Source organism: Sapajus apella, unplaced genomic scaffold (assembly GCF_009761245.1).
Source record: "Sapajus apella isolate SASKATOON/1434 unplaced genomic scaffold, GSC_monkey_1.0 scaffold118, whole genome shotgun sequence".
NCBI lineage: Eukaryota > Metazoa > Chordata > Mammalia > Primates > Cebidae > Sapajus > Sapajus apella.
In genome coordinates, this window is record NW_022437058.1 from 5,160,082 (window position 1) to 5,186,686 (window position 26,605).

General features: G+C 38.5%; 2 protein-coding genes across 4 annotated transcripts in view; one reads left to right on the plus strand and one right to left on the minus strand.

Moving 5' to 3' along the window:
* ZNF484 (zinc finger protein 484) overlaps window positions 1–26,605 on the minus strand; it is a 432,825-nt gene that overhangs the window by 349,179 nt on the left and 57,041 nt on the right. The window lies entirely within an intron of this gene.
* ZNF658 (zinc finger protein 658) lies at window positions 3,104–23,737 on the plus strand. 3 transcript variants are annotated; one of them, XM_032260532.1, is made up of 5 exons: window positions 3,131–3,242; window positions 5,849–5,907; window positions 10,585–10,711; window positions 11,002–11,097; window positions 19,622–23,737. In XM_032260532.1, the coding sequence occupies exons 2-5, from the start codon at window positions 5,893–5,895 to the stop codon at window positions 22,564–22,566; spliced, it is 3,183 nt and encodes a 1,060-aa protein (XP_032116423.1). In that variant the 5' UTR covers window positions 3,131–3,242; window positions 5,849–5,892; the 3' UTR covers window positions 22,567–23,737. The 3 variants fall into 3 exon arrangements, with proteins under 3 accessions (XP_032116421.1, XP_032116422.1, XP_032116423.1); XM_032260530.1 differs by lacking the exon at window positions 5,849–5,907 and having other exon boundaries at window positions 3,104–3,242; XM_032260531.1 differs by lacking the exon at window positions 5,849–5,907 and having other exon boundaries at window positions 3,104–3,242; window positions 10,603–10,711.

Consider the following 26,605-nt stretch of genomic DNA (forward strand, 5'->3'; position numbering starts at 1 on the left):
TATAGTAGACATCATACTTAAATGCTGAGAAACAAAATGCCCCTAAGATAGTGATCAAGGCAAGGATTTCCTCTCTCACCATACCTATTCCATCATACTGAAAATCCTAGCTAATGAAATAAAACATGAAAATGAAGTAAAAAACCTACAGATAGGGAAGGAAGTAATAAAACTATCTTTGTTTGTAGATGCTATGACTATCTATGTAGAAAACCCCAGAGCTGACAGAAAAATATCTAGAACTAAGTGATTATTAGCAAGGTTGCAGTATACAAGCTTATTATACAAAAATCAATTACATTCCTATAAACCAACAATGAAAATTGGAATTTGAAATTAAAAACAACCATTTACATTATCATCAAAACAATGAAATACTTAGGTATAAATCTAACAAAATACATGCAAGATATATATGAGGAAAAGTACAAAACTCAAATGCAAGAAATGATGAACTAAATGGAGAGATAGTCCATGTTAATGGATAGGAAGATTCAATATTGTTAAGATATTAGTTCCTACCAATTTGATCAACAGATTCAACACAATTTCAATAAAATATCAGCAAGTTATTTTACAGACATCAACAAACTGATTCTAAAGTTTATATGGAAATGCAAAAGACCCAGATAGCAAACTCAATAGTGAAGAAAAATAAAGTCAGAAGACTAACACCACCTCAAAAATTACTATAAAGGTACAGTGATCAAGGCAGTGTCATATTGGTGAAATAACTGACAAGTATTAATAGATCAATGGAACAAAATAGAGAACCTAGAAAAAGACCCACACAAATATCATAAACTGATCTTTGACAATAGAACAAAGGCAAATACAGTGGAGAAAAAATGGCTTTTTCTACAAATGTTGCTGGCACAATGTGAAATTTAAAAAAGGTGTTTCAAAGTTGTTTCCACATTTTCAGGTATCTTCATAGCAGTACCTCACTCCTGGTTCCAATTTTCTGTATTAGTCCATTTTCACAGTGCTGTGGAGAGCTACCTAGGCTAAGAAGAAAAGAGGTTTAGTTGGCTCACAGTTCTGCAGTCTTAAGAGGAAGCATGACTGGGAGGCCTCAGGAAACTTACAATCATGACAGAAAGTGAAGGGGAAGCAATCATATTTTTACCATGACAGCAAAAGAGAGAGCAAGGGAGGATGTGCCACATACTTTTAAACCATCAGATCTTATGAAAATCCACTTTAATGAGAACAGTAAAGGGGAAATCTGCTCCATGATCCAGTCGCCTTCCATCAGGTCCCTCCTTTAATTTGACATGAGGTTTGGGCAGGGGCACAAATCCAAACCATATCAGGCAGTGAAACTATTTTTTATGATATTATAATGGTGGATATTACATCATTGCATTGGTGGAAATCACACTAAATGACATTATGCATTTGGTAACACTGATAGAACTGTAGAGCAGATAGAGTGAAAACTAATGTAGACTGCATATTTTAAATGTACTAAACGAATGCAATATATTAATAGGGGAAACTGTGTGGGTTGATGAGAGAAGGTATATGGGAACTCTGTGCTTTCTGCTCAATTTTTCTGTATGCCTAAAACTACTCTGTATATCTGTTAATATCCCAGCATTTTGGGATGCTGAGGCAGACAGATGGCTTGTACCCAGGAGTCTGAGACCAGCCTCGGAAACACAGTGAAACCCTATCGCTACAAAAAAAAAAAAAAAATACAGAAAGGGCAGGAACGGTGGCTCACGCCTGTAATCTAGCACTTTGGGGGGGCCGAGGTGGGTAAGTCACCTGAGGTCATGAGTTCAAGACAATCCTGACCAACATGGTGAAACCCTGTCACTACTTAAAATACAAAAAATTACCCAGGCATGGTGGCGGGTGCCTGTAATCCCAGCTACTTGGGAGGCTGAGGCAGGAGAATCGCTTAAATCCGGGAGGCAGAGGTTGCAGTGAGTTGAGGTCCCGCCATTGCCCTCCAGCCTGGGCAACAAGAGAGAAACTCGATCTCAAAAACAAAAACAAAAAAATTAGCCAGGCATGGTGGCCCATCCCTGCAGTCCCAGCTACTCAGGAGGCTGACGTAGGAGAGGCAATTGAACCCGGAGGCGGAGGTTGCAGAGAGCCTGGATAGCGCTACTGCATTCCAGGCTGGGCGGCAGAGCAAAACCCATCTCAAAAAAAAAAAAAAAAAAAAAAAAAGTCTATGAATTAAAAAAAAAAAATGTTATTGAACCTATCTATTCCTAATTCGTTAAACAGTCCGATGGGTATACACATCCCAAGGAAGGTTCCCTCATGAAAATGCAAGGTTGGTATAATAATCATTTTCATATTTTGGGTTGCATGTGTTTTCAAGCATTACATGTATTTTGAACAGTTAGCTTCCTCCTCCAACCCCTATAAACCCTGTTGATCACAGATGTTACTCTTTTATGTTTTGTAGTATTTGTTCTATTTCACAACCTTCTTCATAAAGCTATTTTTATGTACTTTCATTTTACTTGGCAACTTTGAATTTAAAGGCATATTTTTGAAGGGATAGTAAAGTCTCTCCACTCCCCTTGCACCACACTCTCCCACACGTCTTTTACTGAGTATGGGGAAAAAAAATCAGACCCTCAGAATAGTAGAAACTAGTAAAATGAGCATCACCTGCACGGTATTATACAGATTTAACAATTCTTCACTTTTCACCATATTTGCTTTCTCTCATTGTTTTGAGAAATCATTTTTAAAGTATTTCAATTAAACTACAAACATATAATTGTAAATGTTTCCGTACCTATCTTTTAAATATGAGAACAATGTCCTACATTGTCTAGATATTATTCTCAAAGTAATGGTAATTTTCTTAATATTTCTAATTTCCTGTCGAAAGTCATGTTTCTCCAGTTAATGTCTGTTGGCAGCTGCTTTTTTCTCCAACCAAGATTGTATCTAGAACCATGCATCGCAGTTTGTGATCATGCTGACAACCTCAGGGAATTTTGGGAAACTCTGCCTGGGCTCCAAGGGTCCCTTCCAGCGGGTCAAAGAAGCAGAAAAAATTATACTTCCATCGGGCGCATGGCCTTATGGGAATTGTAGTTTTCAATGTTACGCGCCTACCGCGTAGCACTTCGGGAATGGGGCTTCGGCGCTCCCTCTGCGCATGCGTAAACCCAGCCTCGCCTCCTGTAGTCCGCCTTCCCAGGCCTGAAAGGGACAAGGTGTCTGAGGTCTTAGGTCTGCGCGGGAGCCGAGGCTGCGCACCTGGGGTGAGAGCGCCGGTGACGGGGCTCCGCGCGGCCCGGGGACTTGGGGACGGGCGGGCTCGTGTGCAGTGGACAGCAGCAGGCAGCCTCCGGAGTCCCCAGGCTGGTCCTCCCTCTCCTACCCTGCCCGGGTCGCGGGCCGGGGCCGAGCCCTGTCCGCAGTTGTGGGGGCTGCCCGGCCCAGCGGAGCTGCGGGCGCGAGAAGGGGAATGTGCATGGATAAGGTTGACGGCAAACAGGAGGAGATTACTAGTAACTCGTGTTGCTATTCTGAGAATTAAATAAGTTGTCACCTGTGAAGCATTTTGTCAAGTTTCTGTAATAGTCACTGTGTGAAATGTAACCTGCTCTCAGAATTATGAGACACTTGTTCTCATCGTTTGGTATTTCACTTAACCTTCATAACGACCCATCTTGGTATAAAAACATGCCATTTTTAAAAAACGAACGGAAGTTCATGGGGATGGGTACCCCGAGGCACACACTGGTAGGTGAGTGAGGTGAGGTGCAAATGCCAAGAGATGTGACTCCTGTCCTGCTCTTTCTATTATGCTGTCTATCTGAAACCCAGACTTGCCAGTACTGGCCTAAAGCCTTCAGAGCACTTTTGCAGAGTGGCCTGTCACCAGATCTGCGTAGATGATTGTGAAGTGGATGTGGACAGAATCTCACCAAGTGGTAAATACATCCTGCGATCTGTCGGGTCTCTACAGGACCTCGGATTCAGGTTGAGGCTCCTGATACCTCTTGTACTGTTCCCGCTGTCTCTCCCTGCAAAGGCACAGATTGATACTCTAGTGCTGTCTTGTCCAGTAGAAAGATAAGGCAAAACACAAATATAATTAAGAATTTTTGACAAGGCACGGTGGCTCACACCTGTAATCCCAGCTACTTGGGAGGCTGAGGCACGAGAATCGTTTGAACCCAGGGGAGGCAGAGGCTTTAGTGAGCCACTGCAAAATTCTTTTTTTGAGACAGAGTCTTGCTCTGTCGACTAGGTGAGACTCTGTTTCAAAAAAGGAAAAAAAAACCAAAAACAGAAGAGTTTAGAATTTTGCAGTAGCTACAGTAAAGGGAAGAGGCAGGCAAAATCAGTTTTACTGCTTTATTTTACTTAACTCATTGCATTCTAAATATTCAGCTTGTGGCACTGGCCAAACTTCAGGTGTGCAATGGTTGTATGTGGCTGATGGTTGCAGTGCTGAACAGCACATTTTTAGTGAATCTCGAGAATCAGGTTTAGGGTATTAGGTGAAGGTTTCAAGTAAAGTGAGTTTCTCAGGCCCAAGATACAGCCCTTCTGGATCAAAGCAGCTCCTACGAGGCAATAAAGAGGGAGTCCTAGGGACCACTGCCATAGAACAATAGCCCATTTGACAGAGGAGATCTCTTCTAGAGCTTCAGAGCAGAGGCAGAAGATTCTAGAAAGGAGCAAGTTCTGATTGCTTCCCCAGAGGCATTCTTGATCCCCTGTATAATATGAGTCAGATTTAGTGATGTCACCATATCCAGAAGCCATCCCAGAATGTGTGACTTTGCTATGGACTAACTTGCAGAAGGTGATTCCCTGCAGTTGAGAGGGATGAGTGATTGTCAAGACGAGTGGAAAAAGACACTTTACTTGAGGGCTGGTTAGGACATGATATCCAGGGAAGACGTAATCAGCTGTCCAGATCCCAAACAGCAGCCCATTTTCCGCCATTCTCCCTTCACTTCTTCCACATTCTGAGTCTCTCACACCGTGTTCATCACCACATGTGGCATTTAGAGTAATACTAATTCTCCCTCTTTCCTGGTAGGGGAGGAAGAATTTCCTATATTGGAAGGCCCAAAATATTGGGCCTGAAATTCCTTGCATAAAACATCCCATCTTTATTTTTTCTGTGGAAACTCTAACTCTGGGTATAAAAACAGTAAGAACTGGATTAATAAATTAGCCTGAGTAGTTCCTTTTTTAAAAAATTATTTTTAAATTTGTTTTTTATGTTTTCTCTTTTTAGTAGAGACAGGATTTTGCCATGTTGGCCAGGCTGGTCTCGAACTTTTGGCCTCCAGCAGTTCACCCACCTTGGGCTCCCAAATTGCTGGGATTATAGGCATGAGCCACCATGCCCGGCTGGGTAGTTTTTTGACATTAGTTTTAATGAAGGTAAACAGCTTCGCCTCTGTGTACCTGAACTTGTTTAGTCCTTTGTTTTATTTTTACTTTTTTGTTAGTCCAAAAGGGAACGTAATTGTTAATAAATCAACATAATTATTAGTAAATCAACAAAAACCAGTATAACTTTGCTTAGTGAAAATGCAAGGCTAAGCACACGTAATCCTATCAGAGGTGCACATGTTCAGGTGTTGCTATCTTCGAGTGGCCCTTCTTCTCCCTTTTCAAGAGTCAAAAGGACATTCTGCATTGGGAATCCTTTTCTCCAACTGAGAGTGATGAAATTTTTTTTAGGCACGTGAATAGGATTACATGCTTCTTACTTACAATGGAATTATGTCGTAGTAAAACCATTGTCAGGTTGAACCATTTTATGTCAGGGACCATTTCTGTAGGAAGTATGAGGCAGACCAAGTCTCTCATGACCCCATCGATCTTTCCTCCTCCCCAGCTGAAGCTCCACAGTTCTCTACACTCTTCCAGGAGCAACAGAAAATGAATACATCTCAGGTGAGTTTCGTTTTTAAAAATCAGTTAATTTTGCAATTGATTCTTAAGAGTTTATATGTCTACGTTAACATGGAAAAGTAGAAATAGAAATGGATCAGACACATTCACAGAAGGTGTAGAAATGCAGGTGAACAGCAGAGCAAAGTGGCATGTGGAGAGAGGCAGATCCTCTGATATTACAAATTTACGAAATTGTGCTTCACATTTATTTCTGAGGTTCTTGACAGCGATGGTAGAGTGTCAGACAGACAATACTTAAAGGTTTACATTGATGAGAAGGATAAAGCAAACTGATTTATCATGGAATATAACAATAAAGATAATGAAATGTATTTATTCTTCAAGTAGGTGACTTAGTTAATAAATTGCCAAATAACAGAATATTATTTCTTCAATAGAAGTAGAAACTATAATGCTAAATTTGAACACATTCAGTATTGTTTTTCAGGAACTCCAATGCAACTCCAATGCAGGGGTTGAATTTAATATTTTTCTGATAAATCAACTGAATGTTTGTAACATCACTCTCCATAAATATTTTAAATACGGTGATATTCAGGTTGCTCAGCAGGCAGTCCAAAATTTTGTTCTCTTTCAGGTATTTTCACACTTGGTATTTAATGTCAAATCTCCGTAGGATGCCTTGGTTTTTCTCCAACTTGCCTGGGAACTCCAGTGTCCCTACCCAGAGGATAATCAAATCCAGTGGGTGTGGTCATTTCCTTTCCTTGCTTGGCTTTTCCAAAGCACTTGGCTCAATGTCTCACTCTGTCCTGGAACATTTCCCCGTTACTGATATCCTCCACTCTCCTGTCATTCCCCTGCTGATGTCTTCATGGAGCCACCTTCCTTGTCCTTTCATTTGGCTCAGCCTCAGTTTCTCTCCTGGCTCTTTAGTCTTCTCTGTTGTCTCCAGATGATTTTGTCTTCCCTTGTTTTTTCTTTTTTTAAAATTCCTTTTTTGAGATTCAATTCACATATCTTACCATTTACCCATTTGAAGTGTAGAATTCAGTGTTTTTTTTTTTAGTATATTCTGAGACAATGTGCTAATATCCCAATAGTCAATTTTGAGCATTTTTCTTGCCTGAGAATGAAGCTGTGTACACTATAACTACCACTCCATTCCCTATGAACCCCAAACAACTGCTAACCTGCTCCTCTGTCTCTATAGTTTTGCTGAACCACTCCCTTTATTATTTCTTATGGGCGGTCTTGCCTGTGATGAATTCTCTCAGGTTTTGTTTACCTGGCAAGATTACAATATCTCCATTTTTCCTGGATATAGAGGTTATTGGTTGACAGTCTTTGTTTCAGCACTTTGAATATGTCATCCCATTGCCCTCTGTCCTTCATTGTTTCTCATTAAAAATCAGCCTTTAATATGATGACTTGTTTCTCTGTTATGGCTATCATGATTGTCTCTCTATTTTTTTTACATTCTGACTCTCATGTCCAGGTGTGGATTTCTATCTATCTGTCTATCTATCTATCTATCTATCTAGAGACAGTCTCCTGCTCTGTCACCCAGACTTGAGTGCAGTGGCACGATCTTGGCTCACTGTAACCTCCACCTCCCAGGTTCAAGTGATTCTTGTGGATCAGCCTCCTGAATAGCTGGGATTACAGACTTTCACCATCATGCCTGCCTAATTTTTGTATTTTTAATAGAAGTGGGGTTTTGCTATGTTGGCCAGGCTGGTTTTGAACTCTTGGCCTCAAGTGATCTGCCTGCCTCAGCCTCCCAAAGTGCTGATATTACAGACGTGAGCCACCCCCCTCAGCCAGTGTGGATTTCCAAGTGTATCCTACTTAAAGTATGTGAAGCATTTGGATATGTAGATTTATCGTTTTCATCAGCTTTGGGGGTTTCTTAGCCATTATTCTGATACTGTTTTAGACCCTTTCTATCTTTACCCTGTTAGTCTATTTGGCATATATTGGTAAGCTTGATGCTGTCCAACAGTTCATTTCTTGTTATTTTTCTTTGTTTCTCACTGCATAATCTCAGTGGCATGTTGTCCAGTTGTTTCATTCTTCCACCTGCTCAGACCTACTGTTGAACAGTTTTTCTTTGGTAAAATGTTTGTTTTAGTTTTGTACTTTTCATCTTTAGAGTTTCTATTTGGTTCCTTTTTATAGTTTTTGTCTATTGATATCCTTTATTGGATGAGATGTTATTCTAATACTTTCTTTTAGTCCTTATATATCATTTCCTCTAAGTCTTTGACTGTATGTAAAATAGTTGATTTAAAGTCATTGTCTAGTAAGTCGAATGCCTGCTTCCTCATGAGCAGTTTCTGTTGATTGTACTTTTTTCCTGCATGTGAGTCTTACTTGGTTGTTTCTTTTCTTGTTTTGCATTTTTTGTTGTTGTTGAAAACTATACATTTTAAATAAGGTGGCAGCTCTAGAAAACTTTCTTGATTTGCTGGGATTGTTGTTGAAATTTGGCGACTTTTTAATTGATTCAGTAGAGCCTGTGTTTATTATCATGTGTGGCTGCAGAAGTCTGCAGAAATTTTCTTGGATGCCTGAAATCTTAAGTAAGTCAGTCTTTGCCAAAGAGCCTCATGAGTGCTACAGCATTCCTTTAACAGTCATCCAGGCAATTTATAACTCCATGTTAGCCTTCACTTCCTGTTCACCCTAAACCTCAGGGTTACCCAGGGTAACAGTGTAGGACCTTCTCACATCTTTCCTGAGCATATTCACAGTCCTGGGCATATGCTCAGCACTATGCATGTAGGAGACCTTCTAGAGTCTCTAGAATCTGTAGAAGCTTTTCAAAAACTTCCTGAACATTCCATTCCCCAGTTTTTCCTTTCTAATAAAGGTTTTTGATTAGATTATTATCCGTGTCAGGTGTTATCCAGAGCCTCAGGTAGCTGCTAAGTTAAACAATTGCCTTTGAATGTTTCTGGCAAATGCCTTCAAGGATAAGGCTTTTCACACTGGGGAACTCTGAGTTAATTCATACAATAAGCCTTGCAAGTGAGTTCTCCAGGGAACCACAGATTTGGTCAGATCATGAGCATTTTCTGGGAATGAGGCTTTGGCTGACCTGCGACCCAGTCTGCCTCATCCAGTGGATACCAGGCTGCTAGATTGCCCTGTTGCTTCAGACATTTCTTAAAGCTAATGCTGAGTTGGAGCAAGGGGGAGGGAGATAGGGCAGGTTGAAATGACACAAGATCATTGTTCTTACTGTGATGCAGCTGTTTTTCTGATATCAATGTTCTGCGGATTGCTGTAAGCCTTTGGTAGCTTCTAGAGTTCTGAAAAAGTGGATTCTACAGTTTTTGCCAGTTCCTAATTGCGTCTGTGGAAGAAGGAATTTTCTTGGATCTCTACTTCAGTATCTGTCATCACTTGCTAATTTGAAGTCTTTTTGTTGTGGAAAGTTTCTCTTTTCTAAATTTCTAAGACTCTGCCCCCTCCTGATTCTATTATTATATTTCAGAAAACATCTCTGGCTTTGTGGTCTGTACTTTTTCTGCTTTGTGGTTCCTCAGGTATTGTTTTTGGTTCTTTTCTTTCTTCAATCCCTACGTGCCCAAGAAGCTGTCTGTCTGTCTTTGCTAACTTCACTAACCACCCGAATTGCTAGTGACTCATAAATGCTTGTCTTCATCCCCATCTTCCCTTTTGTGCTCCAAAATCGTGTGTCCTGGTCGAAGGAATAGTTCTAGCTGTGTACCAACATGAACAGAACTCTCACTGAATTTTCTAACACATTTTTTCTTGTTTCTCAAATACCAGTTTTGGCACCACCAAGCAGCTGCTCATTTTGAAATATACATTATTATTCACACTAGTCATCATCCTGTGCAATATCTCAAAAAAATATTCCTCTCATGTAACTGAAACTTTGTGCCCTTTGACCAGTGCCTCCCCATTCCTCGCCCCTCACCTCCAGCCTCTGGTAACCAACATTCTACTCTCTACATCTATGAGTTTGAACTTTTTAGATTCCACATGTAAGTGAGATATAATTTGAAATATTTGCCTGTCAATTAAAAACAAAATCTTTTTAAAAGGAGCTGCTCATGCAGCTAGACTGAGTAGCTGTACAGGAAAGTAGTTATTAAATGGTTGTAGCTTCTCTTCTGTGATTACATCCCTATTCTTACATCCATTGCTGAGACTTCTGTGTAGGAAGTGTTCTCTTACACTGGTCTCTTTGGTTCCAACTATCTTGTAGCTGTTCTCTGCTCTTCACGTGCTCTATGCTTGTATATTGTATACATTTATTGATACATAAGTTTGGTCAGGGTATCTCCAGACCTCACATATATCTCTTCCTTAGCCCCCAGTATTTACAGTGATGATGTCCAGGGAGGGTGTGAATGTCCTAGAGACTACCCTCGATAATCTGCAGAGATGTGGAAGAAGGAAGGAGGTGGTTGGAAGGAAGTTGTAGGAAGTTGTTTTACACTGAATTCCTTTTTGTCTTCAAACCTAGAATTCATAAATGTAAATAGATAAATTATGACCAGTTAAAAATGTTTTCATTAAGTAACATATGTTAAGATAATACTGGGTCTAAAATAGGCCTTTATAACCATTCATTTTAGAGCCTCAAAGTAGTAGCTCTCAAAGATATTTCCTGTGTCACCTAATTCTGAACCTTTGAACAAACCGTTGTTACATTTGTTGTGATAAATGTTGTTACAGGCATCAGTGTCATTCCAGGATGTGGCTGTGGAATTCACCCAGGAGGAGTGGCAGCACCTGGGCCCTGTCGAGTGGACTCTCTACAGAGATGTGATGCTGGAGAACTATAGCCACCTCGTCTCAGTGGGTGAGCACAGCTTACCATGGGGCTCTCTCTAGAATATATGTTCCCTTTTTAAAAATTATCAAAACACACGGACCCTTTATAGAGATTAAAGAGTTTATAGGCTTTGGATTAAAAGGTCTGAAGTAGTTGAAACCTTTACAGAAACAAAAGAAAGGTGTTATTACTTTCCCAATAAAAACCTCAGATGAATACTCTCAGTTAATGCTTTGCTGCCGTATCTTTTTTCAACTTTGGAAACCCAAAACCTCGTGGATCTGGTCCATGTATACCTTTAATTATTTTGTTTATAGGATATTGCATTACCAAACCCAAGGTGATCTCCCAGTTGGAGCAAGGAGAAGAGCCATGGTCCTTAGAAGATGAATTCCTGAACCAGAGGTACCCAGGTGAGTGGATGTTAACAGAAGGAGCCCTCTGGGCTAGATAGACTTTAGAGAGAGAGCAACTTTGAAAGTTTTTTTTTAACAGCTTTATTGAGATATAATTCACATCTTATACAATTCACTCATTTAGAGTATACAGTTCAGTGACTTCAAGCAACCACAGATCAAAACTATTCAGGGAGGAAATATTGCACTTCCATTCATCATGTGTAGACATTTTTTTCCTGTCATCATTCCCTGAACAATATAGTATAACAATTATTAACATGATATTTTCATTGTATTAGGTAGCATAATTAATGTGGTGATGATTTAAAGTATACAAGAGGCTGTGCATAGGTTATATGCAATTATATAACCTATAATTGCATATAACCTATGCATTTGCAGATTTTGGTATTCAAGAGCATCCTGGAACCAGTTCCCCGTGGATACCAGAGGATGACTGTATATGCAGACATCGCTAGTTAATTTTCATCACCTCCAAGAAACCTGTACCCTTTAGTTGTCACTGTCCTATCCCCTCTGCAGCTCTAGGTAACCACCAGTCTAGTTCTGTCTCTATAGAACTGCTTATTTTGGACATTTCATATAAATGGAATCATATATAATATGTGGTCTTTTGTGATTGGTTTGTTTTCTTTAGCATAATATTTACGACTAGTTATAGAATACATGTTTCATTCTTTTTATGGCCAAATGTTCTGTTGTGTCGATATACCACCTGTTTGTCCATTCATCAGTCAGTAGATATTTGGGATTCTACCTACAAATAATGCTAATATAAACATTTATTTACAAGTTTTTGCATGGACAGTTGTTTTTATTTCTTAAGTGTCTGTTCCTAGGAGTGAAACTGCTGGGTCATATGGTATCTGTGTCTTTATCTGTTTGAGGAACCACCAGACTGTTGCTCTAAATGTGTCATTTTCCATTCCTAACAACAGCATATGGGGATTCTGATTTCTCCACATCCTCACCAATACTTGCTATTATTTGACTTTGATTCTGGCCACCCCGTGGTTATGAAGCAATATCTCACTGTGGTTTTGCTTTACATTTCTGTATTAGTCAGCTAGGGCTATTATAATAAATACCATAGGCTGGGAAGCTTAAACAGCAGAAATTCTTGTGATTCTGGAGGCTGGAAGTCCAAGATAAAAGTGCTAAGAAGTTGGTTTCTAATGAAGCCTCTCTTCCTGGCTTGAAGACGGCCACTTTCTTGCTGTGTTTTCATGTGGCCTTTCCTCTGTGTACATGCAGTGGGAGAGAGAGAATATTCTGATGTTTTTCCTCTTCTTATAAAGATATCTTATAAAGATACTACTGGATGAGGGCCCTTCCCTATGACCTCATTTTTACCTTGATTGCCTCTGTGAAGGCCTTGTCTGCAAATACATTTAAACTCTGGGTAGGGCTTCAAGATAAGAATTTGGGAAGGATGAGACAACAATTTCCCTGGTCACTAATGATATCAGGCATCTTTTTATATGCCTGTTAGCCTTTGTAGTAATAAGTGATTCCAGGAATCTTAAAAAGTTATAGTTTTCAAGATAATTTTTAGAATAAGAAAGTAAAATCATCTTATTTGAAGTGAAGCACAGTTAAAGTTTTTCTTGTGAAGCCATAACCAACAAATAGCATCACATAAAGATTGACATAATTTAGATCAAGCATGTTGCCGAGTCACTAAATGTAAATTATTGGATCATATTGATTGTCTAAAAGAGATATCCCTAAATAAATAACATAGAAAGATAATTATAAAAGATTGGTAAAGTTCTTGAGTCAATAAAGAGAAAATAATGTAGGTTTCATGTTCTGTATTATTCAGATCAGAATTTAGGCAATAAATACATTAAAGTAGAAAAAGCTGTCATTCAAGAGCACAGCGAAATGAAAACCTTTAAGGATTTGAATGACTGCATCAAATAATATCATATCAATGTTACTAAAACATAAAATAATGGACTTCTAAGAACTTAAAACTCATTAGAATTAGGACATCATAATATGCCTCATCTGATTAAACAATAGGTACAATGGAAATTAAATAAATATGCCTAGAAAGGATATAAATTACATTTGTATTAAAGTGAACTATACGTTTGTGTATATGTATGGTAATGCAAAAAACAAAACTTTAATGTTTAAATGGATTAATGATAAAATAGTGAGAGTATACTATTAGTCTAAAGAGAAAACCTCAATAAATCCAACAAATTAGAATAAGCACAAACAGTATTCTCTGAACCTAGTTTGGCAAATCTAGAAATTAATAATAAAATGGAATCAATCCACCTGAAAAAATTTTAAAGTATCTCTTCTAAACAATATATGAAAAAGTGTAATGCAATTTTGGATTTGATTTCCTTAATGAAATAATTGTAGCCACAAGTTAGAAACCATCAGAGATAGCTAAAGTAGTGGACAGAAGGAAGTTTGTAGTCTCATTAATAAATTAAGCAAGAATGGCATCAAAAATACAGTAATGAAAGCAGAAGAATTTAAAAGTGAAATTGGAAATTAGTAAAATGGAAAACTAAATGTTTCTTACAATAAAAATAAAATGAATGAAACTTTAGCTAACCCTATCAAAGATAAAAGAGGAGCAACACCTATATGATGAATTCAAGTGCTGGTACATTTGTAAAGAACCAAACACAATCCCATTCATAAAGCAGAGTGATGCAGGAGGATTTGCTGCTCTGCCAGATATTACGCAAAGCTCTGAGCAGCTAAGTAGCATGGAGCAGGGGGTGGGATGGTTTAGTAAATTAGTGAAACAGAGTAGAAAGATCATGAGAAAACATGCACCTGATAGACAGTTGGTCTTAGGTGACACTGGAGAACAATGGGAAAAGGATCTTGAGGTATCCATATAGATCAAAACAATAAATCAAATTCAATTGGCTTAAAGACCTAATTATCAAAGCAAAAGTAGAAATACACTAGAAGATGATATAGAATAGGTTAATGACTCTTCTTAGGGAAGGATTTAATAAACTACAGGATGCATTAACCATGGGAAGGATAGAGTAAATGTATTCCTTTCTATACCCACTAAGTGTAGCTAAATATCTGTATATATAGTCATGCTTTAGAGAGATTGCAGTTTCTGTTCCAGGCCACTACAATGAAGCAAATTATCATAATAAAGCAAGTTACACACAATTTTTTGTTTTCCTAGGGCATATAAAAGTTATGTTTATACTATAGTCTTTTCGATGTGGAATAACATGTCTAAAAAACAGTATGCATGGCTTAATTAAAATATTTGATTGCTAAAAATGGCTGGGACAGACACAAAGTAAGCACATGCTGTTGGAAAAATGGTGCCAACAGACTTGCCCAACTCAGTGTTGTGACAAACCTTCAGTTTGTAAAGAATGTAATATCTAGCCAGGCACAGTAGCTCACACTTGTAATCACAGCACTTTGAGAGGCCGAAGCAGGCAGATCACTTGAGGCCAGGAGTTTGATACCAGCCTGGCCAATATGGCAAAACCCTGTCTCTACTAAAAATACAAAAAAATTAGCCAGTCATGGTGGCTCATGCCTGTAATCCCAGTTAATCAGGAGGCTGAGGCACGAGAATTGCTTGAACCCAGGAGGTGGAGGTTATTTATGGTGAGCCACTACTGCACTTCAGCCTGGGCAACAGAATGAGACTCTGTCTCAAAAAAAAAAAAGTGCAGTATTTGTAGAGGAGTATAATAAAGTGAAGTACTTTTCAAGGGTGGAAAGAAGAATGAAGATGCACTAGGGGTCTTGGCTCCTGATGAAATACAGGGTGGTTAGCGTCATCAGAGTCCTTGTGGGGCTCCTGATCTCTCACCCATGCCCAGGGATAATGTAGAATCTTTGGCCGGGAGTAATGGCTCACACCTATAATCCCAGCAGTTTGGGAGGTCAAGGCGGATCACCTGAGGTGAGGAGTTTGAGACCAGCCTGGCCAACATGGTGAAACCCTGTCTCTACTAATAAAGTACAAAAATTAGCCAGGCATGGTGGCAGGCACCTGTAATCCCAGCTACTCTGGAGGCTGAGGCAGGAGAATCATTTGAACCTGGGAGGCAGAGGTTGCAGTAAGCCGACATCACACCATTGCACTCCAGCCTGGGTGACAAGAGAAAGACTCCGTCTCAAAACAAAAAAAAAAAAAGAAAAAAAGTAGAAGCCTCCTCTTCCACCTCCAGGGTGTCAGCAGAGATCAGTGGAGAACTGGACTTCCATCCCCATGTGTCAGGTAATGATGCTGCATCTCACTCCTGCTTGTATAACTTTAGGGGAGGCTCACTAAAATTGAATATTAATTTTGGTAAAGTCCAGCTTATTAATTTTCTTTTACAGATCCTGTTTTACAGATTTGTTACCCTATCTAGAAACGTTGAAACTCAAAATAACAGATTTAGGAATCCTATTTTCTTCTAGAAATTTTACAGCTTCACTTTTTACACTTAGTTGATAATCCACTTTGTGTTAAATTCTATAGGAAGTATGAGTTATGTGTCAAGTTTAATTTTTTTGGAATGGGGAGTCTAGTTATTCCAGCATTATTTTTGGAAAGATTGTTACTTCTCCACTGAATAGCATTTCCACTTTTCTTAGAAAATAGATGGCTGTATATTTGTGGGTCTATTTCTGTAGTTTCTATTTCTTTTCATTCATGTATGTATCTTTGTGCCAATACCACATTAACATGATTACTCTGGCTTATTAAGTTTTGAAATCAAGTACTTCTCCAGTTTTCATCTTCTGTATAAATTTTTAAATGTGTTTCATGATCTTTACGAAGGAAACATGTTGGCATTTACACTGGTGTGCCATTGAATCTATAGAGCAAATTAAAGAGCACTGACATTTTAACAATTGTGTCTTCCAATCCATGTACAAAATGTCCCCACTGATTTATTTACTGTTCCTTTGATTTCTTTCATTAATGTCTTTTAGTTTTTAGAACAAAGATGAAAAGGCTTTTTTAATTTTTGTTTTTAATTTTGTTTTGGTACTGTGATAGCTACTGTTTCTCTGATTTCAAATTCCAATTCATCATTGTGTGTTTATAGGCATAGATTTGTATATTTGCCTTAGATTCTGCCCTTGCTAAAAACAGTTACTAGTTCAAGGAGCTTTTTAGATTTTAAATGATTTTCTTTGTAAATTTACTCTGTATCTTTGTGTTTTTATTCTTGCCTTATTGCACTGGCTGGTCCTTCCAGTACAATCTTGTGTAAAGGTACTGGTAGTAGGCATCCTTGTCTTTTTCCTGATCTTAGAGGGAAAACATTCAGTCTCTCTTGAGCATAATGTTAGTTATATAGGCTTTTTGTAGATTCCTTTTATTAAGTTAATAAATCGATTTTGAATTTTGTTAAAATTTTTGGCATTGATGTGTTGTGTGGTTTTAATTCTTCAGACCTCTGATAAGATATTACATTGACCTAAAATGTAGTGTAAAAACTACAGTAACTGTGTTGCAATGTGGCAACTGTTTGTCATTTTCGAGGCAGATTTCACTGATTTATTATTTATATTTATTTATTTCTATGTACTTTTGGGGGCATTTTTGCATTTATATTATGGCAGATATTGGTCTGAAGGTTTCTTTTCTTGAAGAGTCTTTGCCTAATCTTGGCATGAAGATGAGGCAGGCCTTACAAAATGATTTGGAAAATATTCCCTCTTTTATTTTCTGGAAGACATTGTGTAGGATTGGTATTATTTCTTCCTTGGATGTTTGATAGAATTCACTAGTTAAAACCATTTGGTCCTGGAGTTGTCATTTGGAACTGCGCACACAGACACACACACATTCAGACACATGCGCACACACACACACACACATACAGAAAGATTTCAGCCTTATTTACATATGAAAACATAGTTAAAATTTGAGCAAATTAGACACAGGGTTAACATATCCACCATTATAATGAATCAAGTTAATATGTTACGTTGTCAGAAATATCCTTTTCACTGACAGCTTCTTTAGAAATAAATGTCTTTTAGATTATTCTGCCATAATGTTTTAAATTTGACATAGAATGTGTCCTCTCTGGTTACAGTACACATTCACCTACTTTTCTTTCTACTTAGATTATCCAAATAAAGTTCATTTGCTTTTATAGTTAAAAAAAAGAAAAGAAAAAGAGAGATTAGAATGCCCTTACAAAAAGATAACAGAGCTAGCTAATTCGCTTTTCACCATGTAAGGATGTAACAAGAAGTGAGTAGTCTGTAACTCAGAAGTCTTCACAAGAATACAGTCATGCTGGCACCCTAATCTCGGACTTCCAGTCTCCTGAGCTGAGAAAAACAGAAGTTTATTAGTCTATGGCAATTTGTTATAGTAGCCCGAACTAACACAGAGTTATTGGTAATGTTGTTTTATTATCTCTTGAATGTCTGCTGTGTTAGTAGTTAGTCCTCTCTTGCATTTTTGGTATTGATAATTTGTGTCTTCTTTTTTTTTCTCTCTGATGGCTTTTATCATTAAAAAAAAAACTTTTAAAATATGTAAGCTTTTGGTTTGATTTATTCTTTTTCATCCCTCTACTTTCTTTCAATTTATTGTCCTCTCTTTGTCTAGTTTCTTTCTTTTTTTTTTTTTTTTTGGAGACGGAGTTTCGCTCTTGTTACCCAGGCTGGAGTGCAATGGCGCGATCTCGGCTCACCGCAACCTCCGCCTCCTGGGTTCAGGCAATTCTCCTGCCTCAGCCTCCTAAGTAGCTGGGACTACAGGCACGTACCACCATGCCCAGCTAATTTTTTGTAGTTTTAGTAGAGACGGGGTTTCACCATGTTGACCAGGATGGTCTCGATCTCTTGACCTCGTGATCCACCAGCCTTGGCCTCCCAAAGTGCTGGGATTACAGGCTTGAGCCACCGCACTTTGTCTAGTTTCTTAAAGGGAAAACAAGCATCTGACTGGAGATCTTTCTTGTCAAATATAAAAAATGTACGCCCGAAATTTATCTCTGTGTACTGCTTTATCTGCATCCACAAATGTCTCTATTCTTGTGTTGTTTTGTTTTCATTCACTTCAAAATATCTCATTTGAGAATTATTCTTTCACCCAAGGGTTAATTAGGAATGTATAACTTATAGTTCTTTTGTATTTCTCCAAATAAATTTATGTTTACTGATTTCTGGTATAATTTCTCTGTAGCTCGAGATTATCCTCTGTGTAATTTCTTTCTTCTATGTTTGTGAAGATTTGTCTTAACAGCCCAGAATGTAGTCTGTTTTGATGATTTTCCATGTGCATTTGAGAAGAATGTGAATTCAGCTGCTGAATACATCCTGTCTTCAGGTTTAAAGGCGTAGTTATCTCAAGTGCTACTTTATCTTATCTCTTCCGCTTGAGTATTGGGCCTACAGTGTATTCTTGCCTCTGCTCTTATTTCTGCATTTCTTTTTTTTTCTTTTTTCCTTCCCATAGCTGCTATGAGTTCATGTCAGTGCCCTAAAACAACTTGTTATTCTTGCCCTTTCAGATTAAGACATTTGTTTTATAAATAAGATAAAAATTTGGTTCTAGGCAGAATTTTGGCAGTGGCTGCTGTTAAAATCTCCTAGCGTATCCCTAGAATGAAACTTTCTCAGGATTCTTCATGGAAGGAAACATATGAGAGCATGCAGATCCCCTGTATCTATGGCAGGGGAAAATTAGTTCCCTGCTCAGCCTCCATGGAACCACCAGGAGTGTATCGCTTTGGTTTGGCCTGACCATGGGAAATATCAAAAGTGTTTCCTGTTCTGTTAGACTACCATTTTCTCAGACCTCTAGCTGGAAGGAGCAGGCTTTTCTTTGTGTCTGTGCCTGTCAGTGCAGGATTTCAGGTTTCTACAGCACCCATCTCGTATATAGAATAGCCTGGGAATTCTCCACTATGTCATTTCTTGAGTCCCAAAGTCTACTTTCTTTCCATTTTGTAGTCTTTGTGTATTTGTATGTTTGTTTTTTGCCTAAGGATTTTTAATTGTAAGAGGGGAGATATGGGAGGAAAGGGGCTACTCTGCCTTGACTGGCCCTGGAACTAATTCCTGTTTATAAACAGCATGGCTGAGGAGAGAATCTGTCTGTGTGCATGAATTATTTAATCTTTGGAAACATGACAGAAACAATAGAATAAAATACATAACAAAACATGGAGTGGGCACAGTGGCTCATGCCTGTAATCCCAGCACTTTGGGAGGTCAAGGTGGGAGGATCATTTGAGCTCAGGAGTTTAAGATCGGCCAGGGCAACATAGCAAGATTCTGTCTCTACTAAACATAAAAAAAATAATTAGCTGAGCATGGTGGTATACCCCTGTACTCCCACCTAGTAGGGAGGCTGAAGTGGGAGGATTGCTTGAGCCTAGGAGTTCAAGGCTGCAGTGAGCTATGCTGTTGCCACTGCACTCCAGTCTGGGTGACAGAGCAATACCATGTCTCAAAAACCAAAACCAAAACATGAGTATAAGTTCTTCTCCATAAGAAATGTAAGATTTATAGTATGTTTCAATTTTTCTCATTTTAGGACATTTTAAAGTTGATGATCACATCAAAGGGATCTGGGAAAAACAAGAAAAACCTCTGTGGAAAGAGATATTCATTGATGATGCTGACGAAACATTGAGTAAAGAAGGACAGAAAATTTTAGAAAAAACATTTGATCTGGAAATAGCTCCAGAATTTTCAGAAAAAATACCCTGTAAATGTGACTCACATAGAATGAATTTGCCAGTTGCCTCTGAATTAATTATAAGTGAAAGAAAATATTCAAGAAAGAAGGCTAAATACATGAATGTATGTGAGAAATTGCAGCTTGATATTAAGTGTGAGAAAGCTGATCCTGGAGAAAAATCTTATGAACATGGTGAAAATGTGAAAACTTGCAGTTATAAGAAAGATCAGCGTTGGAAATTTCAAATTTTGGAGGGATCTTTTGAATGTGATGGATCTGGACAAGATTTATATGATAAGACAATTTGTATTACACCTGAGAGTTTTCCAACAGGAGAAAAGTCCTGTAAGGATGATAAATTTAGAAAACACTTTGATAAAACCACTTTATTTAACTACATGAGAACTGACACAAGGGGAAAATTCTCTGATCTTAATGAATATGGGACATCCTGTGACAAAACCACCATTGTTGAATACAATAAAGTTCACATGGCTATGACACACTATGAAGGTAATGAAAGGGGGATTAATTTCAGTAGGAGGTCACCCCTAACTCAATCTCAGAGAACTATTTCGGGACAGAGTGCTTTTGAAAGCAATAAATGTGAAGAAAATTTTAGCCAGAGCTTAGCCCAGGTAGTACATCAGAAAACACAAACTGGAGATAAATTTAGTGAATATAATGAATGTTCAAATGCCCTCTACCAGAAATTAGACTTTACAGAACATCAGAGAATTCACACAGAAGAGAAATTCCACCTTTCCGATGAACATGGGAAATGCAGAAAATCCTTTTACCAGAAAGCACACCTCATTCAGCATCAGAGGACCCATTCAGGAGAGAAACCTTACCAATATCAGGAATTTGGGAAATCCTTTTGTTCAAGTTCACACTCTATTCAGCATCCTGGAACTTATGTGGGATTGAAACTTTATGAATGTAATGAATGTGGGAAAACTTTCTGTCAGAATTCAAACCTCAGTAAACATTTGAGAATTCATGTAAAAAAGAAACTTTGTGATAACAATGGCTGTGGGAGATCTTACAAGTCACCCCTCATAGGACACCAGAAAACAGAGGCAGAGATGAAACTCTGTGATGGCAGTGAATATGGGAAGACATCACATCTCAAAGGACATCAGAGAATTCTCATTGGGGAAAAACCCTATGAATGTATCGAATGTGGGAAAACTTACTCCAAGACATCACATCTCAGAGCACATCAGAGAATTCACACAGGTGAAAAACCCTACGAATGTGCTGAATGTGAGAAAACTTTCTCTCACAAGACACACCTCAGTGTACATCAGAGAGTTCATATAGGGGAGAAACCCTATGAATGTAATGACTGTGGGAAATCTTTTACCTATAACTCAGCCCTGAGAACACATCAAAGAATTCATACAGGTGAGAAGCCCTATGAATGCAGTGACTGTGAAAAAACTTTTGCCCATAATTCATCCCTCAGAGCACATCATAGAATTCACACGGGGGAGAAACCTTATGAATGTCATGAATGTGGAAGGTCTTTTGCCCATATTTCTGTTCTCAAGGCACATCAAAGAATTCATACAGGGGAGAAACCCTATGAATGTAACGAATGTGGGAGATCTTTCACCTACAATTCAGCCCTGAGGGCACATCAGAGAATTCACACAGGTAGAAAACCCTATGAATGTAGTGATTGTGAGAAAACTTTTGCCCATAATTCAGCCCTCAAAATACATCAGAGAATTCACACAGGGGCAAAACCCTATGAATGTAATGAATGTGAGAAAACGTTTGCCCATAATTCAGCCCTTAGAGCACATCAGAACATCCACACAGGGAAGAAACTCTATGAATGTAATGAATGTGGGAAAACCTTTTTCCAGAAGACACGCCTCAGTACACATCGGAGAATTCACACCGGGGAGAAACCCTATGAATGTAACAAGTGTGGGAAAACTTTCTCCCAGAAATCATACCTCAGTGGACATGAGAGAATTCACACAGGGGAAAAACCCTATGAATGTAACATATGTGGGAAAACTTTTGTGTATAAGGCAGCCCTCATAGTGCATCAAAGAATTCACACAGGGGAGAAGCCCTATGAATGTAATGAATGTGGGAAAACTTTCTCCCAAAGAACACATCTCTGTGCACATCAGAGAATTCATACTGGGGAAAAACCCTATGAATGTAATGAATGTGGGAAAACGTTTGCTGATAATTCAGCCCTCAGGGCACATCATAGAATTCACACAGGGGAGAAACCCTATGAATGTAATGAATGTGGGAAGACCTTCTCCAAGACATCACATCTAAGAGCACATCTGAGAACTCGCTCAGGGGAGAAACCCTATGAATGTAGTGAATGTGGCAAAACCTTCTCTGAGAAATCGTATGTTAGTGCACATCAGAGAGTTCATACAGGGGAGAAACCCTACGAATGTAACGTATGTGGGAAGCCATTTGCCCATAATTCAACCCTCAGAGTACATCAAAGAATTCACACAGGGGAGAAATCCTATGAATGTCATGATTGTGGGAAAACGTTCTCCCAGAAATCACACCTTTGTGCACACCAGAGAATTCACACAGGGGAGAAGCCCTATGAGTGTAATGAATGTGGGAAGGCTTTTGCCCAAAATTCAACTCTCAGAGTACACCAGAGAATTCACACAGGGGAGAAACCCTATGAATGTGGTGAATGTGGGAAAACTTTTGTCCGTAAGGCAGCTCTTAGGGTACATCACACCAGAATGCACACTAGAGAGAAAACCCTAGCATATAATGAATTTGGGAAGTCCTGAAGGAACTCATACCTTACTACATAACATGCAGTACAGAAATTCATGTCACAGAAATTCATGTCACATGGGCTGGAAAGTAGTTTCCCTTATTTCATTTTCCATTAGGCTCATAGCTTGTGGAAAAATCCCAGTATGCCATTCATCCAGGTAGGACTGACCATGGAATGTGGTACTAATGATACATATTACATTTAATCTTGGCCCTTAAAAACGCCTCACGGTCTTCCTGGTGGATAAGATGGATTGGAGGCTATTTGTGCAGCAAACTTGGGTCCTGTGTGTTGAAAACCATAGAGCACAGGTAATGGAAGCTAGAATCTGAAAAACTGGAACAGAATTCACTTCTGGGTCTTCACCAGGGTTTTGTTTTTGTTATTTTAAAGCAAGAATTAAGTTTATAGTCTGTTAATCTCTTATAAGTTTGGCTTATTAGTTAAATGCACATAGTTTAGCCTAAACTTTCTGTAAAACTGAGATGAAACCTTATGAATATAATCAGTTTTAGAAAAACTGTAATCAGTTTATTGTGCATCAGAGACTTCACATGAAGAAGAAAACTTATCCACATCCACTATGATCAGGAGCCTTCATTAAAAATCAGAAATTTTAGGGAAAAAAAAGGCTTCACAAAGTTGAACTGCATTAAACATCAAATAATTATAATAAAATTTCATATTTTGAATAAATGACATTTTTCCTAGGTATTTTTTTCTGAGGATGTATGCCAGTTTTAGAATTGGAGATAAAATATTCACCTAGAACTGACTTACCAAAGCTTTTGTTTTGTAATATCAAAAATTTTATAGAACATATATAAGAATATTTACCTGTAGACAAACTCACTGTAGAATGTGAAGTTAAAAATGGAATAATTTGAATTCTGTGGAGAATACGAATAAATGTGAATAGTCTGAGCTATGTGGAACATCTTTGAGTCTGTATATAAACGTTATATAAACTCACTGGTGAGTTCTAGTGGGCACGAAGAGCCAAACCTGCACTGGGCCTGTCCACTTCCTTTTCTGAGTGACTGTATCCTCTGATGGCTTCCCTAAACTTGATGCTGTTAGATTTTGGCCTGCCTGCTATGTCTGTATATTAATTAGTCTAGTTCTAAAACTAGTCTTGCCTAGTTTTACTAGGACCTTGGAGATCACTGAGATTTCCCCAAGCACACTGTGTGTATGTGTGTTAATCAGGGGGATGGGAGTGGGGCAGGGTGATTCTTACATACTTTTTTCTTTTTTTTTGCTTTTATTTTATCCCACTCTACTGATTCATTTTCCACAGAGCAATTATAAAGTAAGTGTGTCCTCTCCTCCACTGTATGCATATAGTCTTGGCATCCTGTTTGGAATATTTTCTTCCAACATCATGATGCCTACTCACACTGCATTGCAAATCAGTGGTATTTCTGCCAAACTAAGACAGCAGGTTTGGATGGGAATGAAAGGGCTACTTGGTCCTAGAAGTACAGTCCTGGTACAAAAGAGCAGACACTTTCAGTAAGACAATACAGTGTGACATAATTTTAGTCAAGAAAGCATTTAGTTAATGTGCCATCATTTTAGCCTACAGTTTGATGAGCACAGAAAAGAAAGTAGACAAAATCATTTTTAAAACCCAGACCAGTAACAATTTCTCTCAGCCCTGAGCATGTTGCTTTCTGCAGGTTTGATCTGGTAGGTTGAACATGAAGACAGTAAATCAGTTGACCTGAGAAAAATGTCTCTAATTCCCATCCCATGTTATATTGAGGAAGGATGTGTGAGGGAGAATGATGGCAACTTTAGAATTAGTTAGAGGACAAGTATTTCCTTGACACTGTTGTTAACAGTTAAATGAGTGGCATCACTGCAAAAATGAGCCATGATTAAGAGCCCACCTTTGGACGAGGACTCAGACACTGAGGGAAGACACATGAGCTTTGGGCACCTCATGAAAAGAAAGGATGATGAAGGAGTTGGTCTGAGACTGGCCCTGGCACTGCTTACCTTCCTCAGGTACTTATTATTCTTGGCAGAAAGGTGCCATCTGTTATGGAAACATGTTTCCTTTTTTCTTCTTTGTCTCTGACACCATGATGCTACTTGAGCTTACTGCCCAGTGCCCAAGGGAAATGAGGGCCAAATCATGTCATTCTACATGCTTAATTTTCAGAAAAGTATAGATGAAAAGGCATGCTCTTTTTTAAAAAAAATTAATTTGCAAATATATTTACAGAAAAATTACAATGATAGTTTGTATATACTCCTCATCCCCTTTCCCCATTAACATATTACTATGGTATGTTTTTATAACTACGAAACATTGATAACATTATTAAGCAGACACATTTTGTTTTTTCAGATTTCACTAGTTTTTCCCTATTGTGCTTTTCTATTTCATGATCATGTTGGGGCTCAGAAAAGGATAACCTAAAGTGAAGGCCTTATAAGCTACATTTTCTCTGTCAGTTATGGACAGGTAACTCCCTAGGCAGCAAAACAAGTGACACCTTGAGAAATGGCCAAAAGGCCTAAGACTACAAAACTGCCACATTACCAAAAAATGTGGTACATTAACAGTGACAATTAAATAAGAGTCAATTGCTAAAGAAGGCTCACAGGGCCCAAAATGACAGTACTTAAATATCTACCATTTATTAAGGACAAGGTTACAACAGCAATACCATTAAAGTCAGTATTTACATCGCAGCTAAAGGCTGCCTCCAGCAAGGGGGCTGGGTAAGAACCATGCATGAGCTCCATTTTTCCTTGTGTAAGTGTTTTATGAACACAATTTCACTATCAGGTAAGGAATCAACATGTGCAGAAACACATCAGAAACGCCCAAATGGATTCTCTGCTGGTGTTTCTTACACCCTTCTGGACATGTAGGCATATTCTTGCTAGGCAACTAGCCTTAACAGCAGAGGACTCTGAAGGTTCCAATGAGCCCAGGCATAAATGATCAGTCTCACTGCTAATGGTAAACACTGCTGACACACTTTTAAAACCTGTTCCAAAACATCTTGGACTCATGGTTGCAAAGCAGCGGTATTAATCAGTATGTTTTATTCCTTGACCAATGATCAGTGATATACAGACACTTTAGCTCACACTAATTCCAGGTCTGCTGGGTTTAACTTTTACAGCAGTCCACTCCACCCCCATAATTTTTGGTCACAGCCTTTTACAACAAATCACTCTTAGTTTGACAGAATCATTTGGCTTTCAACAGCATATAATCAATAGGCAATCAGAATGCACACACTGATTTGAAAGAATTGTAATCACTGCTGAGGGGTTGTGAATTTAAACTATCCTATAAAGCCAACACGAAGTGCCACATATTTTATACATTATTTTTCCTCCCTGATCTTCAGCTATCTGTATTGTATGATATGCATCAATTGAGATTTATACTTCTATTAGTATAAATTTATACCAATTGAACTCTCTGTGAAACAAGAACCATATGAGACAGCCACATTAGTATTGTTTCACATAGTCATTGTCTGAGCTCCAATCTGGTTACTGAAGGACATAGATCAATAGTGGAAGTATATTTATTAGATTGGTCATTTTACAGCCTCTTCATTTTTTTAAAGTGGAGGAAGTTTTGGCAGTCTTTTCCCCCAGGGGGCATCTGAGTCAAAGCTAAGAGAGCATATTATTCACTTGTAAACCTCTCTTAGGACATCAAAATTATCTTTGATTTTTCCCTGTTGTAACACACACTTACTGGTTCTCTTCCCTCAGCCAGATTAACTTTTCTCTCATTTATCATTAAGTTTAAAACAAATCTTTCCTCCTGAAGTCAGTAACTCATTCGGCCATGGTGGCAGTAGCAAGACGAGACATGTCAGGACTTCCTCATTGGCCCATTCACACACATATGGGGCTGAATTGGATGAGTACAGAGAAATAATGGCTATTCCATCCAGTAGGCAGCACAACGTTTGCATAGGCAGTCCCAACTTGCTAAGATGCAGAGAGAGGATCATCCACCCCATTAATCTCTTTGGAATTCTTGTCATTAGTCAAAGTAAGAGACA